This window comes from Neopelma chrysocephalum, unplaced genomic scaffold (genome assembly GCF_003984885.1).
Source record: "Neopelma chrysocephalum unplaced genomic scaffold, ASM398488v2 Primary Assembly neopelma1_84, whole genome shotgun sequence".
NCBI classification, from domain to species: domain Eukaryota; kingdom Metazoa; phylum Chordata; class Aves; order Passeriformes; family Pipridae; genus Neopelma; species Neopelma chrysocephalum.
Window position 1 is genome coordinate 8,324,966 of NW_020897746.1, and position 15,769 is coordinate 8,340,734.

Consider the following 15,769-nt stretch of genomic DNA (forward strand, 5'->3'; position numbering starts at 1 on the left):
TCACAAAGTGGTCTGTCATTTCACTACTCATTGGCCTCCTCCAAATTTATTTAGCAATTGCAACCTTAGCATCTATATTTCCCCATTATCCACTGCCTCTCTTATCACCTGAAATTACTTTTGCTGCCTTTCCAGTTCTGGTGGAGGGGGTTTTTTTTGCTTTTCTTTCCCCCTCTCCTCTGTCTTTGTCACTTCTTGTCTAGATGGGATGCTGAAGGACACTGTGGCTGTTTGCTGGCAAAGCACAGCCTGGCACAGGTGCTTTGGGTGCTGGGAGAGGAGGGGCTGGTCCAGAGAGGGTCTCTTGAACCCACTGTTCCCCTGAGCCTCCCGACAGTGAAAGGAAATGGGAACATTCCTGCTTGTAAAAAGAAATATTACTGGAATTAAATACACAAAATAACCAACAGGGGGAAGCAATAAAGCATGTCACCCCAAGGAAAAGAGTGAGGGGAGGAATTCAAAGCAGCTACATGGAAATGAAAGCTGAAGGAAGCAGCACAGTATTAATCAGCATGAGCTCAGAGCTTTCTGACTGGGTTAGGTTTCTCTGTGGAGAGAGAGAAAATGAGTTACTTATTTTGTAGAGATTGCATTTTTGCAGCCCCAGAAGTGATTTACAGACAGATCCCACATCAACCTTGAATATATGTAATACATATTGCAAAATATTTCTTCAGCAGGCTGAAAAGTTGCTGGGTGCCATTAAAGTTAGGCTGAAGAGTTTACAAGCATTTTTTTTTAATTATTATTTCTTCAGTGTGATGAACAGGGAGGTTTTCACAAGAGACCTGACTATCTTGGTATCTCAGGCTGCTTTCAATGGGAGAAATTTCATTTAGTCACTGAATAATAATAATGGTGTAGTCATGCTTCTGAGTTCCTCAAAATTTGATCTCTTTTTCTGCTTGAAAATATTGTGCAAGTGAGAAAGGAGGAATTTAAATATTTCTCCTGTGATTTCTGATTATCATTCAGAGATTCTTCTCCCACTATATTGATTAATGACCAAGTCTGAAGAGAGAGGAGGCTGAATCCAGGCTTTCTTATGGCACTGTTTCCTCGCTATGCTTTTACTGAGGTCTTTATTATTTCTGTATGCTCAGCTAAAGGTCTGAGCTGCAGAATTTCATATATCCTTTATGGCCATGGCCTCTGGGACTGACAGATCTGTGTGGGGAGCAGCGGGTGGAGAGAATAGATCCGAGTGTAATAGCCAGGTTTGGATGCAGCACCACTTTGTTTTCCTTGTCTCTCTTCCAGAACTGGTCGGGGATGAAGTGCCAATTCAAGCTGCTGCGCATGGCTGTCGCCTTGATCTGTAGTGAGTATCACAGCCCTTGGCATGCAGGAATCCTGCTTTGTTAGTCCTTGTCATAACAGTTCATGCTGATTTGGGGAGTTTGACTTTGCAGCAGTTTTGGTTGAAACTTGCAGCTGGACTCTCTGGCAGCAGAGACCACTCTGCTCTCAACTGCAGATTTTGGCTTTCAACACCATGGTTTGTGAACGAGGGTTTGTCTTTAGCCAGCTTGTTGTGTTTATGGAGATGTGGGATTAAACACCTTCTCCTGGGATTCTTAAAACAAGCAATGCTTTTGTAATGAGAATACTTGGGTTTCCTGGGGCACTTCCTATCTGGGGTGGCAGCAGCATTATCCACACATTCATGAATTATCTTCCAGCCATATCCCCAGGCTGGCACAACAAGGGAAACTAAGCCATGTGTTCACCACAGACAGCTGTCTTCAAATTCCAACTCATTTTTTTTTTATGGTTTTGGTATAGATTTTGGGAGGTGAATATTCCCCCACCTATCTACACTCCCACTTACCGAGCACTGGGGACACCTCGTGTCTGTGCACCACAGCCCTGGCACAGCTCAGGCCTCCCAGCTTCCCTGAGCTCACCATGCCAGGCAATTTCTCTCCTCTCTCTCTCTCAGGATGCAGTGCTGCCTGCCAGATGGACTCGAGAAGGGTCAGACAATTAATTTGTCTTTCCTTCTTTGTTCCAGTGAGCTTTGAATTCGGCAGAGCCGTGTGGCTGCGGTTCCACCCCTCGGCGTACCCGCCGTGCCCCCACCCCAGCTTCATGGCCCACCTGGGAGGGGTCATGGTGGGAATCACCCTGGGAGTCGTCATCCTGAGGAACTATGAGCAGAGACTCCAAGATCAGACTTTATGGTGGATCTTCCTTTCTATTTATGTCATTTTTGTCTTGTTTGCCATCTTCTGGAACATTTTTGCCTACAGCCTGCTGGATCTAAAGCTACCTCCCCCTCCCTGAAACCACGGGACAGAGAACTGGAGAGCGGAAATCATCTGTCAGCTGTGTGGCATGAATGGAGATGGAGGATCTATTTTTGTGTTTAACTTAGGGGAGGATGATTCTTCTCAACACAAGCGTGTGCTGGAGGAGATGCTTAAGGATCTCATGAAAGAACGGGCTGATCAGTTTGTCCACAAATCCAGCAGGTTCTGCAGTCCTGGCTGGCCGTGCCCTGTGGTTTGTGCCCTGCCCCTGGGCACTCACTGCCTGGGCTGTTGGCACACACCAACGTTCTGTAGGAGATATCTCTATTTTCCAGGTCAGTGCTGGAATTAGGGCCAATTGCAGAGTGAATCTCCTCAATGTTACTGGACGCTAAAAGGGAAAAAGAGCAGACATTTACTAATTAGAGACTCACATGGTACTCACAGGGCGGCCTGAGTCTGGTCTCTATGGACACATCTGACTGTTCAGCCATACCAGTGCCACTGTCTAATTATTTGAATGGTTCTGAAGGTATTTTAGCCTGTGGTGAAAATTGTCTTGCACAACTTTCAAAGGAATCAGCAGAACTTGCTCACACAAAGTGATGGAGACTGGGCTTCAACCACAGGTCAAATGAAATTGCACTATAAACATTGGGAATCTTAGAGTGTTGTGGACACCCAGCCAGAGGTGACTTCTACTGTGCATGTTTCACTTGATTTTAATTAATTAGTCCCCCTCTCCCCAGCCTACTGTGGGAAGAGGGTGTGGCTGGGGTTTCTTTTTTGAGGGATGATGAAAAGGAGGGCAAATGTTCATTTGTGGTTTTATCAGAGGACAATCAGGTGCTGGTTTTTTCTCACTGTATTTCTGGCCACGCTGACCTAACACCTGGCCTTGCAGTGAGCTCCTAGCAAGGATCTCAACTCTTCCAGCAGGTTCTTCCTAGAAAAGTGGGACCAGGATCACCTACAGCAGCCCAGGGTGGGAACTATCCAGCCTTTACAGCCATACAGTCCATTTGGGGCCAGGTCCACTGAAGGCAGTGGAGTTAAATCAGGTCGTGTGCAGCACTGGTTTCCCACAGAAGTGAAAATGGTGTTATGGTGCTACAGTGATCATTGTCAAACAGATAGAACTGCTTTTAAGGTGATTGCTGCATTTTGGGGTGCCTCTTCCTGAGGCAACAGATGTTCAGGAGCTCCAAACAAGAGTTAGTTGCAATGATGCCTTTTTCTTTAACGTTGGCCAAGGCCAGGTCCAGGCAGTGTGGCTGGGCTGTGGCACAGTCCACACAGTTGCCTGCAGGGACCTGGGGACCACAGGGGAACATCTGTGGCACGAGCAGTGCCTACAGGTACTCCTGTCTGTAAGGTGCTTAATTTGCTTGTCACTTTAGAGAGCTGCCAAACCACAGTCCAGGAATGTGGGTGCCCTCCTTTTCTCTCCCCTTTACCCACCTGTTGGATGGTCTGGATAAAGCAGCCAGAAGAGTCTCTCCAGACAAGCTCCTCTTTTTCTTTTTCCCTTTCCCTGCTGGTGCCCAGGCACAGCCCCCTGAGCCTTCCACAGCACATCTCACAGGCACTGTGGTAGTTGTGTAGCAAAATGTCTCTGTGTTGTGGGCTTTATTCTCTCAGCTGTGTTATCTCTGCTGCCATATGATACCACGAGCTGGTAGGTGTCTGTCCTTCTAGAGGGGATATTCACAAGTGCTTCTCAGCTGCCCCTTCTTTGCCTCCTGTGGGAAAAATAACCCTGGTTTGAGGGGTGAAGTTCTGCTCCCACAGAATGCACTGGAAAAAACTTCTGTTGCCTCGGGGAAAGGGAGGGGGGAGAAAATAAGTGAAAAAAGCCTTACCTGAAAAGAAACAATTTGGGCACCCTTGTGCACAGAAATGGGATTTCTGAGGGTGACAGCACCTTTGTTGTTCTGCATGGCCAGTGCAATGCCTGTGGGCCCTCAGGCCCAGGAGCAAGAGGAAGAGATGAGGGTCAGAGCTCTGTTCAGGTTCCCTCTGCAGTTCAGATCCAGATGAAAGCAGTCATGAGAATCCCCATGGATTGTTCCAGGTGCTGGCCCAGGGAGTGCTGTAGCAGTGGAGATCATCTCCTTGTGGAGCTGCAGGGGAGCAGGAGAGCAGGGGGAGTGCTGGCACAGACATGGTTAACAAGTAAGGAGGACATTCCTTCCCTCACCTATTGCTGAGCCTTTCTCATTAAAGATGCCTTTAAACAGAGGTGACCAGGACTGGGAGTTCCCCTGAAGTTTTAGGGAGACTTTTAAAATGTTGGTAGAAAATTCCAATTGCGAAAAAAAACCCCTCCAAACTATTTTGCCTATAATTTACCATAGTACAATATGTACCAATTGGCCTTTATTTTTGGTTTCTCAGCTGAAAGCTACTTAATACCCATCAAGTTCTCCCCAGTGAGGGTTTCTGTGCCTGCCAGTGTGTGCTCTGGGGTGAAGGAGCAAGATACAAGTTCAAGAGCCACCAGTTTCTTCATCAGCCTGACCATGGCCAACATGCCTTTGGTCTGCTCAGGAGTGGGAAGGAGCTGAACAGAGTAATGCAGACCCCCCCCTCTGGTCCTTTATCCACAGATTGATGGAGTTTACATGAACTGGTTGAAAACAACTCTGAGGTTGAGCTTATGACTTGTTCTTTTAAACTGTTGTTCATCTTCCTGACTTCCATTCTGTCTCCCCATACCCTGCCTGAGCAAGTCTACAAACAGCCCTGGGGACCAGAAAGGCCAGACTTTAAAGCAGTACTAGATTTATTGGGAGTGAAGCAATGAAACCCTCTCACATTCCTGCTCATCAGAGCTGAAATCTCCCCCCATACATGGAGCAGGTTGTCTGCTAGGAATCGATCAGCCCACGGAGTCAGGAGCAGCACCAAGTGCTAAAGCTTTTACAATTATTTTTTTTAATCACTAAAATTACAGTGTGAAAACTTATGTTTCTACAGAGTACTGTGAGTTCTGGTTATGTTGTTTTCTAACACAGCCAGCAGTGCCACAGTGCTGCAGCACCACAGAGCTGAGAGCAGCCAGGCTTTCCTGTTACCTCCAGATGTCCTTGGAGCTGCTGGCTCGTGTCAGAGCCGGAATGTTCCCCATCCTGCTCGTTTGTGGTTCCAACTTGTCCCAGTCAGCAACGTGTTCCTGAAGGAGTGTCCACCGAGGGACTGATTTGGTGATTCCTATGGTTTTATTTCACCTGCTGCCAGGATTTTACATCAGTCACATAAAATGTGACTTCATTGACCCTCCAGCTGTGCAGTACCAGAGCAGGACTGTCACCCACGGACAGGTTTGAACAGGGCACCTGAGAGGGAGTTATTTTGTACTGTGTCCCTGAGTGAGGACACAACACCTAAAAAAAAATCAGCCGTTTCTGTGCAGGGATTCCCTTGCAGAGAGCACGTCGCGGATCCAGAGGGGATGGGGCAGGAGCAGCGCGGTACCCGGGAGCCTTGGGTGCGGGATGTGGAGCTTCCAGGGACACCTGCCGGCAGCGCGGAGGCAGGACAGGAGCCGGCTCCTGCCTTCCCTAGAACGGGATCCGGTTCCTGCCTCTTCCCCAGGACGGGATCCGGCTCCTGCCTCTTCCCCAGGACGGGATCTGGCTCCTGCCTTCCCCAGGACAGGCGGGAGAAGGGGCTCAGGCAGCCATGGGGAGCAGAAGGAGGAAGGAGGAGAACCAGGTAGATCAAAATCCAAATGGCACCTTTTATTCCCTCATGCTTGGAGACAGGTAAAGATTAATTTTACACAGGGTGATAACACAGGAAGGAGGAGGGAGAGAGTTGTAGTGCAGTGATGGGAGAGGAGGGAGGTTGCCAGAAAGTCTCTGAGTGAGATGTAGCAGAGTCGTAAATATGCTGATGAATTTACGTTTCTGAGTTCTTAAGACAACATCTTGTGTCACTGTTCCCCCATCAGTCGAGGAGGAATCTTAGCACTTACATGGCATATTGTGATTTTTCACTACTTGCTCCTTTGGCAGTGGGAAGTATGTTATCAACAGGGAAGGGGGAGGCTGGAGAAATTGTTACTAGAAATAAAGCTCGGGGATTCTGCATCCCAAGACCTTGCTCCTTCTGATGGATTACACTGCCCGTGTGTTTCAGATCAGATCAGACCATTTCAGTTTGAGCTGGGCTAGGAAGGATGAACCTGATACTTTAGAGCTGGCACTAACCTGACTCTGTGCTGACCTCGAGGCAGCTGCTGCTCTGTGCCAATATTTCATCTCACAGGATCTCCCGTGGGCAGGACTTTCACACATTCTTCAGTGAGTAAAGAGCTCAAAGTCTGTTTACACAGATTCCAGCTCAGCTCAATTACTTTGGAAACCCCATCCTCTGGCTTTACCCGAAGTGGAACTGGGGAATGTGGGTGCAGTTCAACACCAGCCACCTCTGGGGAAAAGCTGGGCCCTTGAGCAGCCAGGCCAGCACCTCTGAATGCTGCTGCTCTCCTGTTTCCTCACAGAGGTGGCTGCTCTGCAGTGCTCTGGGACAGAACTCAGAGGTTCCTCCTGCAATCACTGATGCCAAGAGCTGGTTAGGAAGGAAAACAGTGCGTTCCACAGCTCTATAAAAAAAGAATCCTACTTAAGACAGGAACCAAGCTTGTTTAAGGGTAAATGTATTTTTAATGTCACCATTAATCATTGGCTTTTAATTGGAAAAAGCTTTCTAATGAGGTATTTCTGAAATGCCAGTAGGAGTACAGAAAATTTATGTTTCAGGGTACTTTACAACAGGAGCACAAAATATTCCCTAGGCCTGACTTAAGTAGCAAAAGTACCTTATTTTCAGTGAGCTTAATAGACACGTTGTCACTGATTCTCTCCTGACTCCCCCACAGTGTCTGTTTAGTTTGCAAATAAAGCCAGATTTATGCAGCTTTTCTTTTGCTTACACTGCTAATGTTAACAACACATCCGAGTGTTAAACACAAAGCACTAAACTAAGTGATTTTCTGCCTTAAAATACTGAACAAATGATACTTTCCCGTGAAGGGCTAGTAAAACAAAGTGATACTTGCAAGGTAAGATGCTACGGTACGTCTCCAAATATTTTTGTATTGTGTACATTCTGTATATTTTTGTTGTAACAATATTATTTGAGCGCAGAATCCATTAAATTTTTTTTGGTGGTGTTTTTTTTTTGTTTGTTTTCTGTTTCATTTTTCTTTTCTTTTCTTTTTTAATAAAATTAAGTTGTTCTGTATCACATGCCAAAAAACAGCCTAGAAAAAACTTTCAAGGACGGTTTTGTCAGTTTGTCTATAGTTAACACATTATTTAACAAGAGAGCAATTGGTTTGGAGCTCTGCAATGGAATCTTCTAGTGATGACATTGGTAACTCATTTTTATGTCTGTCTAAGAGATAAAGGGGAGAGTAAAGTGCAGCTTCACTTCTTTTGGGATATAATGAGGATGCAGAACCAGCTTGGGACTTGTATGGAAATTCAGGTCTTGTCCCAGGTTTTGCAGCTGCCACTGCAGTGCAGCAGTGACCTCAGCACTGCAGGGAAGGTGACAACCAAGAACATTAAACTGTTTAAATGTTGTTATTGGGGAGGGTTGTGCTCTTCTAACATCAGTCTCTACTGAGTGTCTTTAAATCTGAGAGCCAACACATTCTGGTCTCTTGAACCGACAGTGGAAACAACATATCCAGAAAGTTCCAATGTGGAACTTTTCAAAAATATTTTGAAAAATATTTTATGTTTTTGTTGGGATTTTGTGGGTTAAAGTGTAACTTCCAGGGACGAAGATGTAACCAGCAGCAGCTCCTGTCAGATGTGTTATTCCTAAGGGAGGAGATCACTGCTACTATGTGTGGGACTCAGCTCTTCTGGCAGCTCTCTGGAGACACTTGAATCTCTCTGTTCATTAGCTGAGGACTTCCAGCAAGAAGGTAAGGTGGGTTTTGTTGGTGTTTGTCAGGTAACACAAGAAGTCTTACTGCCTACGGGCACCAAACTTTTTTCTTGCTACCTGTTCTTCACATCCCACTTATCTTTTTGAGCACCGAGCTCTTTCTTGCCTCCTGACCAGGCAAAATACTGAAGGATCAGTGCTCCAGCTTTGTTAGAAATGTGCAAGAGCAACAAAGGGTGACATGTTTTATTGAGTGGTGCTGCTTTACTCACTCATGGATAAAATATTCTGAAGGAAAACAATGGATACCTCTCAGAGCTCCTGCAAATGAGCACACAAGGGGTTTGTTTTCTTTCAGACTCCTTTTACTTTCTTCTCTGACCTGCCCAAATATGTTCTGTGTCACCTCAGCTGTGAATATGACACTTGCAGCTCCTCTGCATTGTGTGATAACGGGTTTTACACAGAAGACATCAAGGACAACACTCATTTGCAGTTTACAGGCACAGTACTAAGGATTTGAGTTTATTACAAACTTTATTCCACACAGTGGTGTCACAGGAAAGCACCAAGCTTCTGTCATCACAGTACAGAGCAGAGGCACAACAGTCACACTGAACCACGTTCGTCACAGTCACTGTTTCAGGGAGAGTTGTCCCAACACTCTCTGCTGCAAAGGGAAACCACAGGAGTTTTGCTGTTATCAGGTTTGCAGAAATCATCCTCATTTAGGAGGTCTCTCAGAGACCTTGTGAGTTTGGATTCCAGCTGTAGCCAAAGATTTCCTTCAGGTATTCTGCTGCCCACCTGTCCTATGACGTGGGAAAGAATTCATTGCTGAAATACAACAAAATATTGTAAAGTCTGAACTTGGGAACTTAATTTACTTCAATTCTGAAGAAGTTTCATCTAATTTAAAGTTAATATTTAATCTGTAAAATTTTCAGATTTAATTCTTCCCAATTAAAAAACATATGATGATTTACAGTTATGCAAAATGGGTACTAAGAACATACAAAGGTGCTGATCACACCACAAACTAAGAAAGAAGGGATTCATCAAATAGCTTGGGAACTTCAGATGCCTGTCCTGTGTCACTGAAACTGTTCAGTCTTTAGGCAGCTCTGTCTCATACCATTTAATGACTTGTTTATCCAGTGACAGAACAGTCAGTTTGAAAGCAGAATGCACAAAGTAGCTACAGACTTGTTACCTATGTTCCCTTATATAATCTGATTAATTCATTTACTATAATCTATCCAGATGTTTGTGCTCCTTTATTAAAACAAAGTAGCCAGATCCTAATGATTACACATGATAATTTTGAAGACATTTAAAATATTTAAAACACTGAAATGCTTGCCAGGTAAGGGATTTGGGTTTGGGTTTTCTTTCATGTAGTGACTATAAAAAACAAACATCATGATTTCCTCAGAACAGGAGCAAGTCAGTTGGAGAATCTGGTAAGCACTAAAAACTATGCAGGAGTTTGTATGATCTGATATTTACACATTAAAAAACTTCATCTGAAAAAGACAAAAGGCAGGTGAAGCTGCAACTTAAGTTTGACTTGGGTAATACTTTTAAATATAAATTAAAAATTCTGCAATAGCTTCACAGAAGAAATGGATGATTTATACGTAAGGTAATTTTAAGCCACGGCTGTTTCTCTCATGAATTCCTCGAGGACGGTCACTACGTTCCTGGCTTCTGGCATCTCTGCATGCTCCACTTTGACAATCTTCAGGAGGATGTCTCCACTGCCACAGTTCTTCAGGAACAGGTAGCACTTGAACAGGGCATAGTGGTTCATCTCAGCCTGGCGGATAAACCTCTTCAGGTTGTTAATGTCTTGGATGGCCTGGGGAAAGAGTAAGCAGAGCATATTCTGATCCTTGTGTGTGGAAAGAAAACACATGACTACGTGGGAAATGAAGGATGAATAGCAGGAGAAGCAAAAGCATTTCCAACAGCAATTTTGTGTTACTACTCAAGAGTAATGTAAGAATGGAGTACTGTCCTTGATGTACATAACCACTGTTACTGTGGACACAACTTGGTGTGCCCAAACTTGCAGCAAGAATTCCCCTATTATGGCAGCTCACCTAAGAAGTGTTAACTACTGAACCCATGTCACCAGTTACACCATATTGTGTGTGCACAGCTCAGATTAACAGCATTTAAAGAAAGAAAGAAAAAGAAAAGGTGGGTTTTATTTTAAATGAGAAAACACCTTTGGAACATTCACTGAGGAAACTTCCATACTGCTTTACAGGGGTCAACTGCAGTAAGCCAGGCCTCAAATTAAACTTTAGGGTTACTCAGTTAATGACATACAGACACTGTAAATGACCTACAACTTTTCTTTGCTGCAAGAAGAGTATTTGCTCCCTCAGCAACCCTGATGTCTTCTTCAAGTCTTTAACATATATGAACATGTACCTTCAGTTTGAAGTTTTCCAAAATCTGCCGGAAGAGAAATGGATTGCCACCTTCAGCACCGTTCACAAAAGCCTGCATCCAGTCCTCACAGAATCTGTTGCTCCCTGTTACATGTTCAGGAACATGGAGAAGAGAAGAGTAAATGAGCTCCACATAAATATACAACTGCATTCACTTGGTGCAATCCCTCTCGTGTAACAAGTGATAGTCGTATACCTGGGCATAAGGAAATAAGTTTTAAGGAAAACCAGTATATGTGGAAGAGAAAAGCTAACACAGCTACAGTGATTAAATGACACTCTGTTATGATTGTTGAATCCCTTTTCACAGCATTTGTCAAAACCACAACAGGAATAATAAGTTTTGCAGATTCCCTGAATTGTACAAGTTGTATTTTCATAGGGATGAATGATGGGTGTTATTATCAAGCATTTTCAAGCCAGAGTTCCAGTGTCTGGGGTAAAAAGCCACCCTGGTACTTCCTGTGTTGTAGTTTCCAGCCAGAATCCCAATCCTTCTGGACAGGAGCCTACAAATTTCTGAATATCCTCAACAACTCCTGACATGCTCAGTTGTGAGCAGCTGCAGGATCCAAGGGAGGCACATGAAGCATTCCCAGCCGTGATCTCACCTGCGTTGTGTAACTGGGGCTGAGCTGCACTGCAGTCTATCACCAGGGACTTGTGCTGTTCCTCGGTCATGGCAATGCACAGGGAGGTCATTGTGCCTTCCTGGACAAGTCCCTGCAGGCTGGCAGCTGCCAGGAACCTGGCACAGAGAGCTCTTGTGAACTGCTTGATTCTTTACAGCTCCTGGACAGCAGGGGGGAGGCTGTCACACACAGAAGCCAAGTTACTCACAGGTTCCTTGGTCCCAAAGTATCTTTACCTGCTGATGTCCTTTTCTGTTCTTTCGTCTGCATTTTTTACTTCTACAGGAGTATAACTCAAAGCCTGAACACAAACAAAGAAAAAAGCTGGATGCAACATTGCTATTATTTCTGTTGCTATATTGCAGTTATGAGCAATAAATACATAATGTGGTACTTTAAAAATTGTTCTTTTCAAGGCAGTACTCCATGTTCTAGTTATTGCAGCTGGTTTTGCACTCAGAAGAAATTCAGCAGTTATACTCTGTTAGCTATTCCATCCAAAGCCTCCTCAATCTCAGGGATTAGAGCTAGGATTAGTTTCTTTTCTGTTTCCAGTGAATTACAGGAGGCACATGCACAATATAACACCCCTTTTTGTTCAGAGGAATTATAGCAGGGACAGCCTGCTCAGGCTATTTTTAATTTTCTTATTCTAATTTCAACCTGGGCACTGTTAGGTAATTTTATATGAGTTAACTATAATAATTAATGGAAGAAATTGTTATGTGTTCCCTTAGCAATACAGCAGGGAAAAGGTACTTGTGCTGAATTGAAAAAGAAAAGGGAATAAAAAAAAAAAGAAGAAAAAAGAAGAAAAAAGTTGCTCTTCATTTCCTCCTGCTGGGAAAGCAAAAGCAGGAAACATTTTAACTATGTTGGAGTCACTGAGGTGCCTTCTGAAGGTTTTTAAGTTACCCAGTTTTAAATACACTTACAGCATGTAACAGAGAGGCCAGTTTGTCCTGGAAGAGCTGCACCACCCTCTGGATCGGGCAGATGGCGTCCTCGAACCAGCTCCTCAAGTAGGGGCTCACACAGCTCTCCAAGTTTTTTTGCTGTGACAGGTTGAAACGTTAAAGCTTTAACTACAAATTAGATTTCTACACAAATAGAAGCCTATTAATAATCTACTCAACCTAAGATATTTGGATGTCAGAACCTTCTTAATCCTAAACCACAGAGAACTAAAATAATGAGTTTGACATTTAAAGCCGCACTTTATCAGCAATGAAAGGCTTTGCATTTTAAGGAACAGCCAGAACTGAAATATTATGGTATATATTGAGCAGAGACCATGCAACAGCAGACTGGATGACAAAGAGACTTTAGAGGAAGAGTTTCCACTAGAAAAATGTGACAAGAAAACCACAAAAAATCCTTCCTTAACATTCAGAAGGGGTAAGAATCGAGGTGGACATCGATAATTTCCTTGTAGACCATTATCTTTTATTAGTCATTCTTCTCTCCAAATCTAACTGTAAGTGACCTTTAAGAGATTCATGACTAGCACAAAAAATATCCCCCCCTTCCCTTTTTTTTCCTTTTGACTTGTGTGGTTGAAAGCACTTTAGACAATCATTGTCACTACAGTGAATCAAGTATCTCTCACAGTGTTTTACTGCTACTTAAAACACCTATTTTGGCTCTAGAGACTAAATCTTCCAGATTGTCCTAGCAATTAATTTGGGTAAATACTCATTTTCACCACTTAAAGAAAGAGTTAGGCCTTACCTCCAAATCAAGGTTTATCTTCAGACTTTGAATGTATTTGTCCAGCTCAAGTCTGAAAGTATCTTCTTAAGGAAAATAGGGTGCATCAGTTAAGACCTGCATTTTTCCCTTTCAGTATATGGCTGTCACTGACATTTTCAGTTACTGGAAGGTGTGCAAAAACAAGCTGATTTCAGGTAGAAACAGACAAAATGACAGGATAATTTTTACATCATCTCCCTCTCCACACAGGTAAAGGAAGTCAGAGGTAAGGATATAGTTCCAGACCTTTCTCTGAGCCACCTAAGAAACAGACCACATATTCTGGAGCATTGGCGTCTGATTCCAGTGTCGCCATTTCTAGAAGATTTTCTTGTTGGAAACGACAGTAGTAACAACCAACTTTGCTTTCTGGTATGCTATGAAAAAAAAAAGAAAGTAATTATTTTGTTCCAGATACATCACAATAAATAAGTGCAAAAAGCAGACATACATGATTTCTGAGAGAATTTTCACCCACTAGCACTGGTGGCTCCTATGGTCATATATAAAGCTCTTAGACCTTCTTTTTTCCTCTGTGGTGTGATTAGAGTAGTTTAAAAGGAAATAATCATAAACACATGGACTGTTTTAAATTATTTACTGCAATATTTTTCTCAAAGCTACGTAAAAAAGGAAAGTGCCTTTGTGTAAGGCTGTTATTAACAGCAGCAGTAAACTGAGAACATGGAACCTGGATTAGACCTAAGAGCAGCAGCAGACAGGCAAGATGTGCAGTGCTGCCAATGTTCCCTACAGCTTCTCATCCACAAATAATCTTAAATATTTTACCTGAGCCCCACTGAGGCTACACTGCCCATCCCTTCAAACAGGGCTCCCTTAGTGAGACGCTTGGCGATAAAACCGCGCAATTCTGTCTCCGCTTCAGCTGGTAAGTTCGTGTCCAGCAAGGTGAGGCTTTACAAACAAGAAGAAATTGTTAGCAAAAATCAAATGTTATCGTTTTGTTTCAGCAAGTACAGAACCTGCCTCTAGCAGGGGGACCCCTGTGATCTCTCTCTGGTGACAGCTGACAGCTCTCTGACTTGTGGCCCATCAGGAGCAGTCAGTGATTTGTCCCCAGGAGTCTGGAGTTATGGTGTCAGCTCATGCTGACCTTCCCAGCAGCTCTTTCTTCCTATGTTTCCCTAGTTGTGATACAGAGCTTATGGAAAGATGTCCATTGAAAATTAATAAATTTTTGTTATCTGTTACCTATACAGAGACCTAAGTCAATACAGAAATATGAAGTAGCAAAGAAAAGAGAGTTCAAATTCAGAGATGATAGCTTATGTTTAATACATTATTTGAGCTATGCAGTTGTGTCCATTCCTCAGGTATTCCAGAAGAAGCACCCAGGGGACTCGTCTGCTTTCACAGGGGTTTGTGCTTTGAAGGCGCTGCAATGGACCTAACAATGACCTGACAGCAATTCGGCAGAGACTTCAAAGCGTGTTGCAGGTGATTCTGCAGGTCGGTTTTACCTGAAGTCCTCGGTGGAAGGGGTGTGTGCCCCGGCCCCGCCATCCCCGCCGGCCGCTCCCTGCGCGGACCTGAAAGGCAAGGGATTCCCAGGATTGATTTTTACACCCGTGACACGGAACAGGGACCGCGATAGGGAAAGGTACGGCCCGAGGGCGAGTCAAAGCAGCAGCACGGAATCGGTGCATTATGGGAGGGAAAGAATCTCATCCGGGAGAGAGAAGAGGGAAAAAATACAGGGGATTCAGGGAGCTGGGAACAGCCGAGGCCTGGGGCGGCCTCCCCGCGGGGACCCGGCGCCTCACCTGCGGTAGCCGTAGAGGCCGTGATAGGTGCTGCCGTGCCGCTCCGGCCGCCGCTCCTCGCCCGCGCCGCCGCCCTCCTCGCTGCTCTCCAGCTCCCGCTCATCGCCGTCCGGCAGCGCCGGCAGCATCGCGGCCGAGCCCCGAGCCCCGCCTGTCCCCGCGGAGCCGCCCCGGAGCCGCCGAGGCGCGGTGGGTGTGCGGTGAACCCGCCCCGCTGAGCCCGCCCCGGGCCCGGCGCTGGGAGGAGCGTTCGGGGCCGCTGGAGGAGCCACGGGCCGTGTCCTGACCCCGCCGAGACCCAGCGTTCCACCAGCGCTGGAACGGCTCCGGCTGCCGCGGGTCCTGTCAGCGCAGGGTGCAGGACAATGCGGTACAGACGCCACGGGGCCCGTGTCAGTACAGGCGATCCTTCACTGACCTAACGGCAGGACCCGCTCAAATCGAGTTTCATAGAATCACAGAATCACAGGATGGTTTGGGTTGAAAGAGATCTTAAAGATAATCTCGTTCCAACACCTCGCTATGGGGGATTTGACAGGATTAGCCTTCTTTGTAAGCAGCACATTTGTTAGCTCCTGGCAGTTACAGAATCAGAATCATTCAGGTTGGACGGGACCTCTGGAGATCATCCAGTCCAACCTCCTGCCCAGCCAGGGTCACCTGGAGCAGGTGACACAGGAACTCGTCCAGCTGGGTTTGGAATGTCTCCTGAGGCAGAGACTCCATAGCCTCCCTTGTGTTGCAGACAAGCCTTGTGGGGAGCAGCTCTGACCCCCAACTGCAGCAGGGCCACTGCAAAGCCTTGGATGAGGCTGATGGTTGGACTTGATGATCTTACAAGTGTTTTCCAAGCTCAATGATTCCATGATTCTGTTCTAAGCAGCCAGTGGACCAGCCCCGAGCTGGAGGGCTGTGGAGATAACACAGACACAACCCGCAATGGGTTGTCAGTGTAACAGAGGGACCAGCCTGGCCAG

General features: G+C 45.3%; 2 protein-coding genes across 8 annotated transcripts in view; one reads left to right on the forward strand and one right to left on the reverse strand.

The window, feature by feature from the left end:
* RHBDL3 (rhomboid like 3) overlaps positions 1-7,428 on the forward strand; it is a 63,862-nt gene extending 56,434 nt beyond the window's left edge. For all 7 annotated transcript variants that reach the window (XM_027691357.1, XM_027691352.1, XM_027691354.1 and 4 more), the window contains 2 exons: positions 1,264-1,324; positions 2,018-7,428. In XM_027691357.1, coding sequence (XP_027547158.1) covers positions 1,264-1,324; positions 2,018-2,289 — 333 coding nt within the window. In that variant the 3' untranslated portion in view covers positions 2,290-7,428. The remainder of the gene's footprint in view (positions 1-1,263; positions 1,325-2,017) is intronic.
* A 1,235-nt stretch (positions 7,429-8,663) lies between these two features.
* Positions 8,664-14,997, reverse strand: CUNH17orf75 (chromosome unknown C17orf75 homolog). Its single transcript, XM_027691812.1, has 10 exons — positions 14,793-14,997; positions 14,490-14,558; positions 13,798-13,923; positions 13,245-13,385; positions 12,988-13,045; positions 12,192-12,311; positions 11,493-11,557; positions 11,236-11,372; positions 10,605-10,708; positions 8,664-10,023 (listed from the first exon to the last, which is right to left on the reverse strand). The coding sequence occupies exons 1-10, from the start codon at positions 14,918-14,920 to the stop codon at positions 9,814-9,816; spliced, it is 1,158 nt and encodes a 385-aa protein (XP_027547613.1). The 5' UTR covers positions 14,921-14,997; the 3' UTR covers positions 8,664-9,813.
* Between the last annotated feature and the right edge of the window lie 772 nt (positions 14,998-15,769).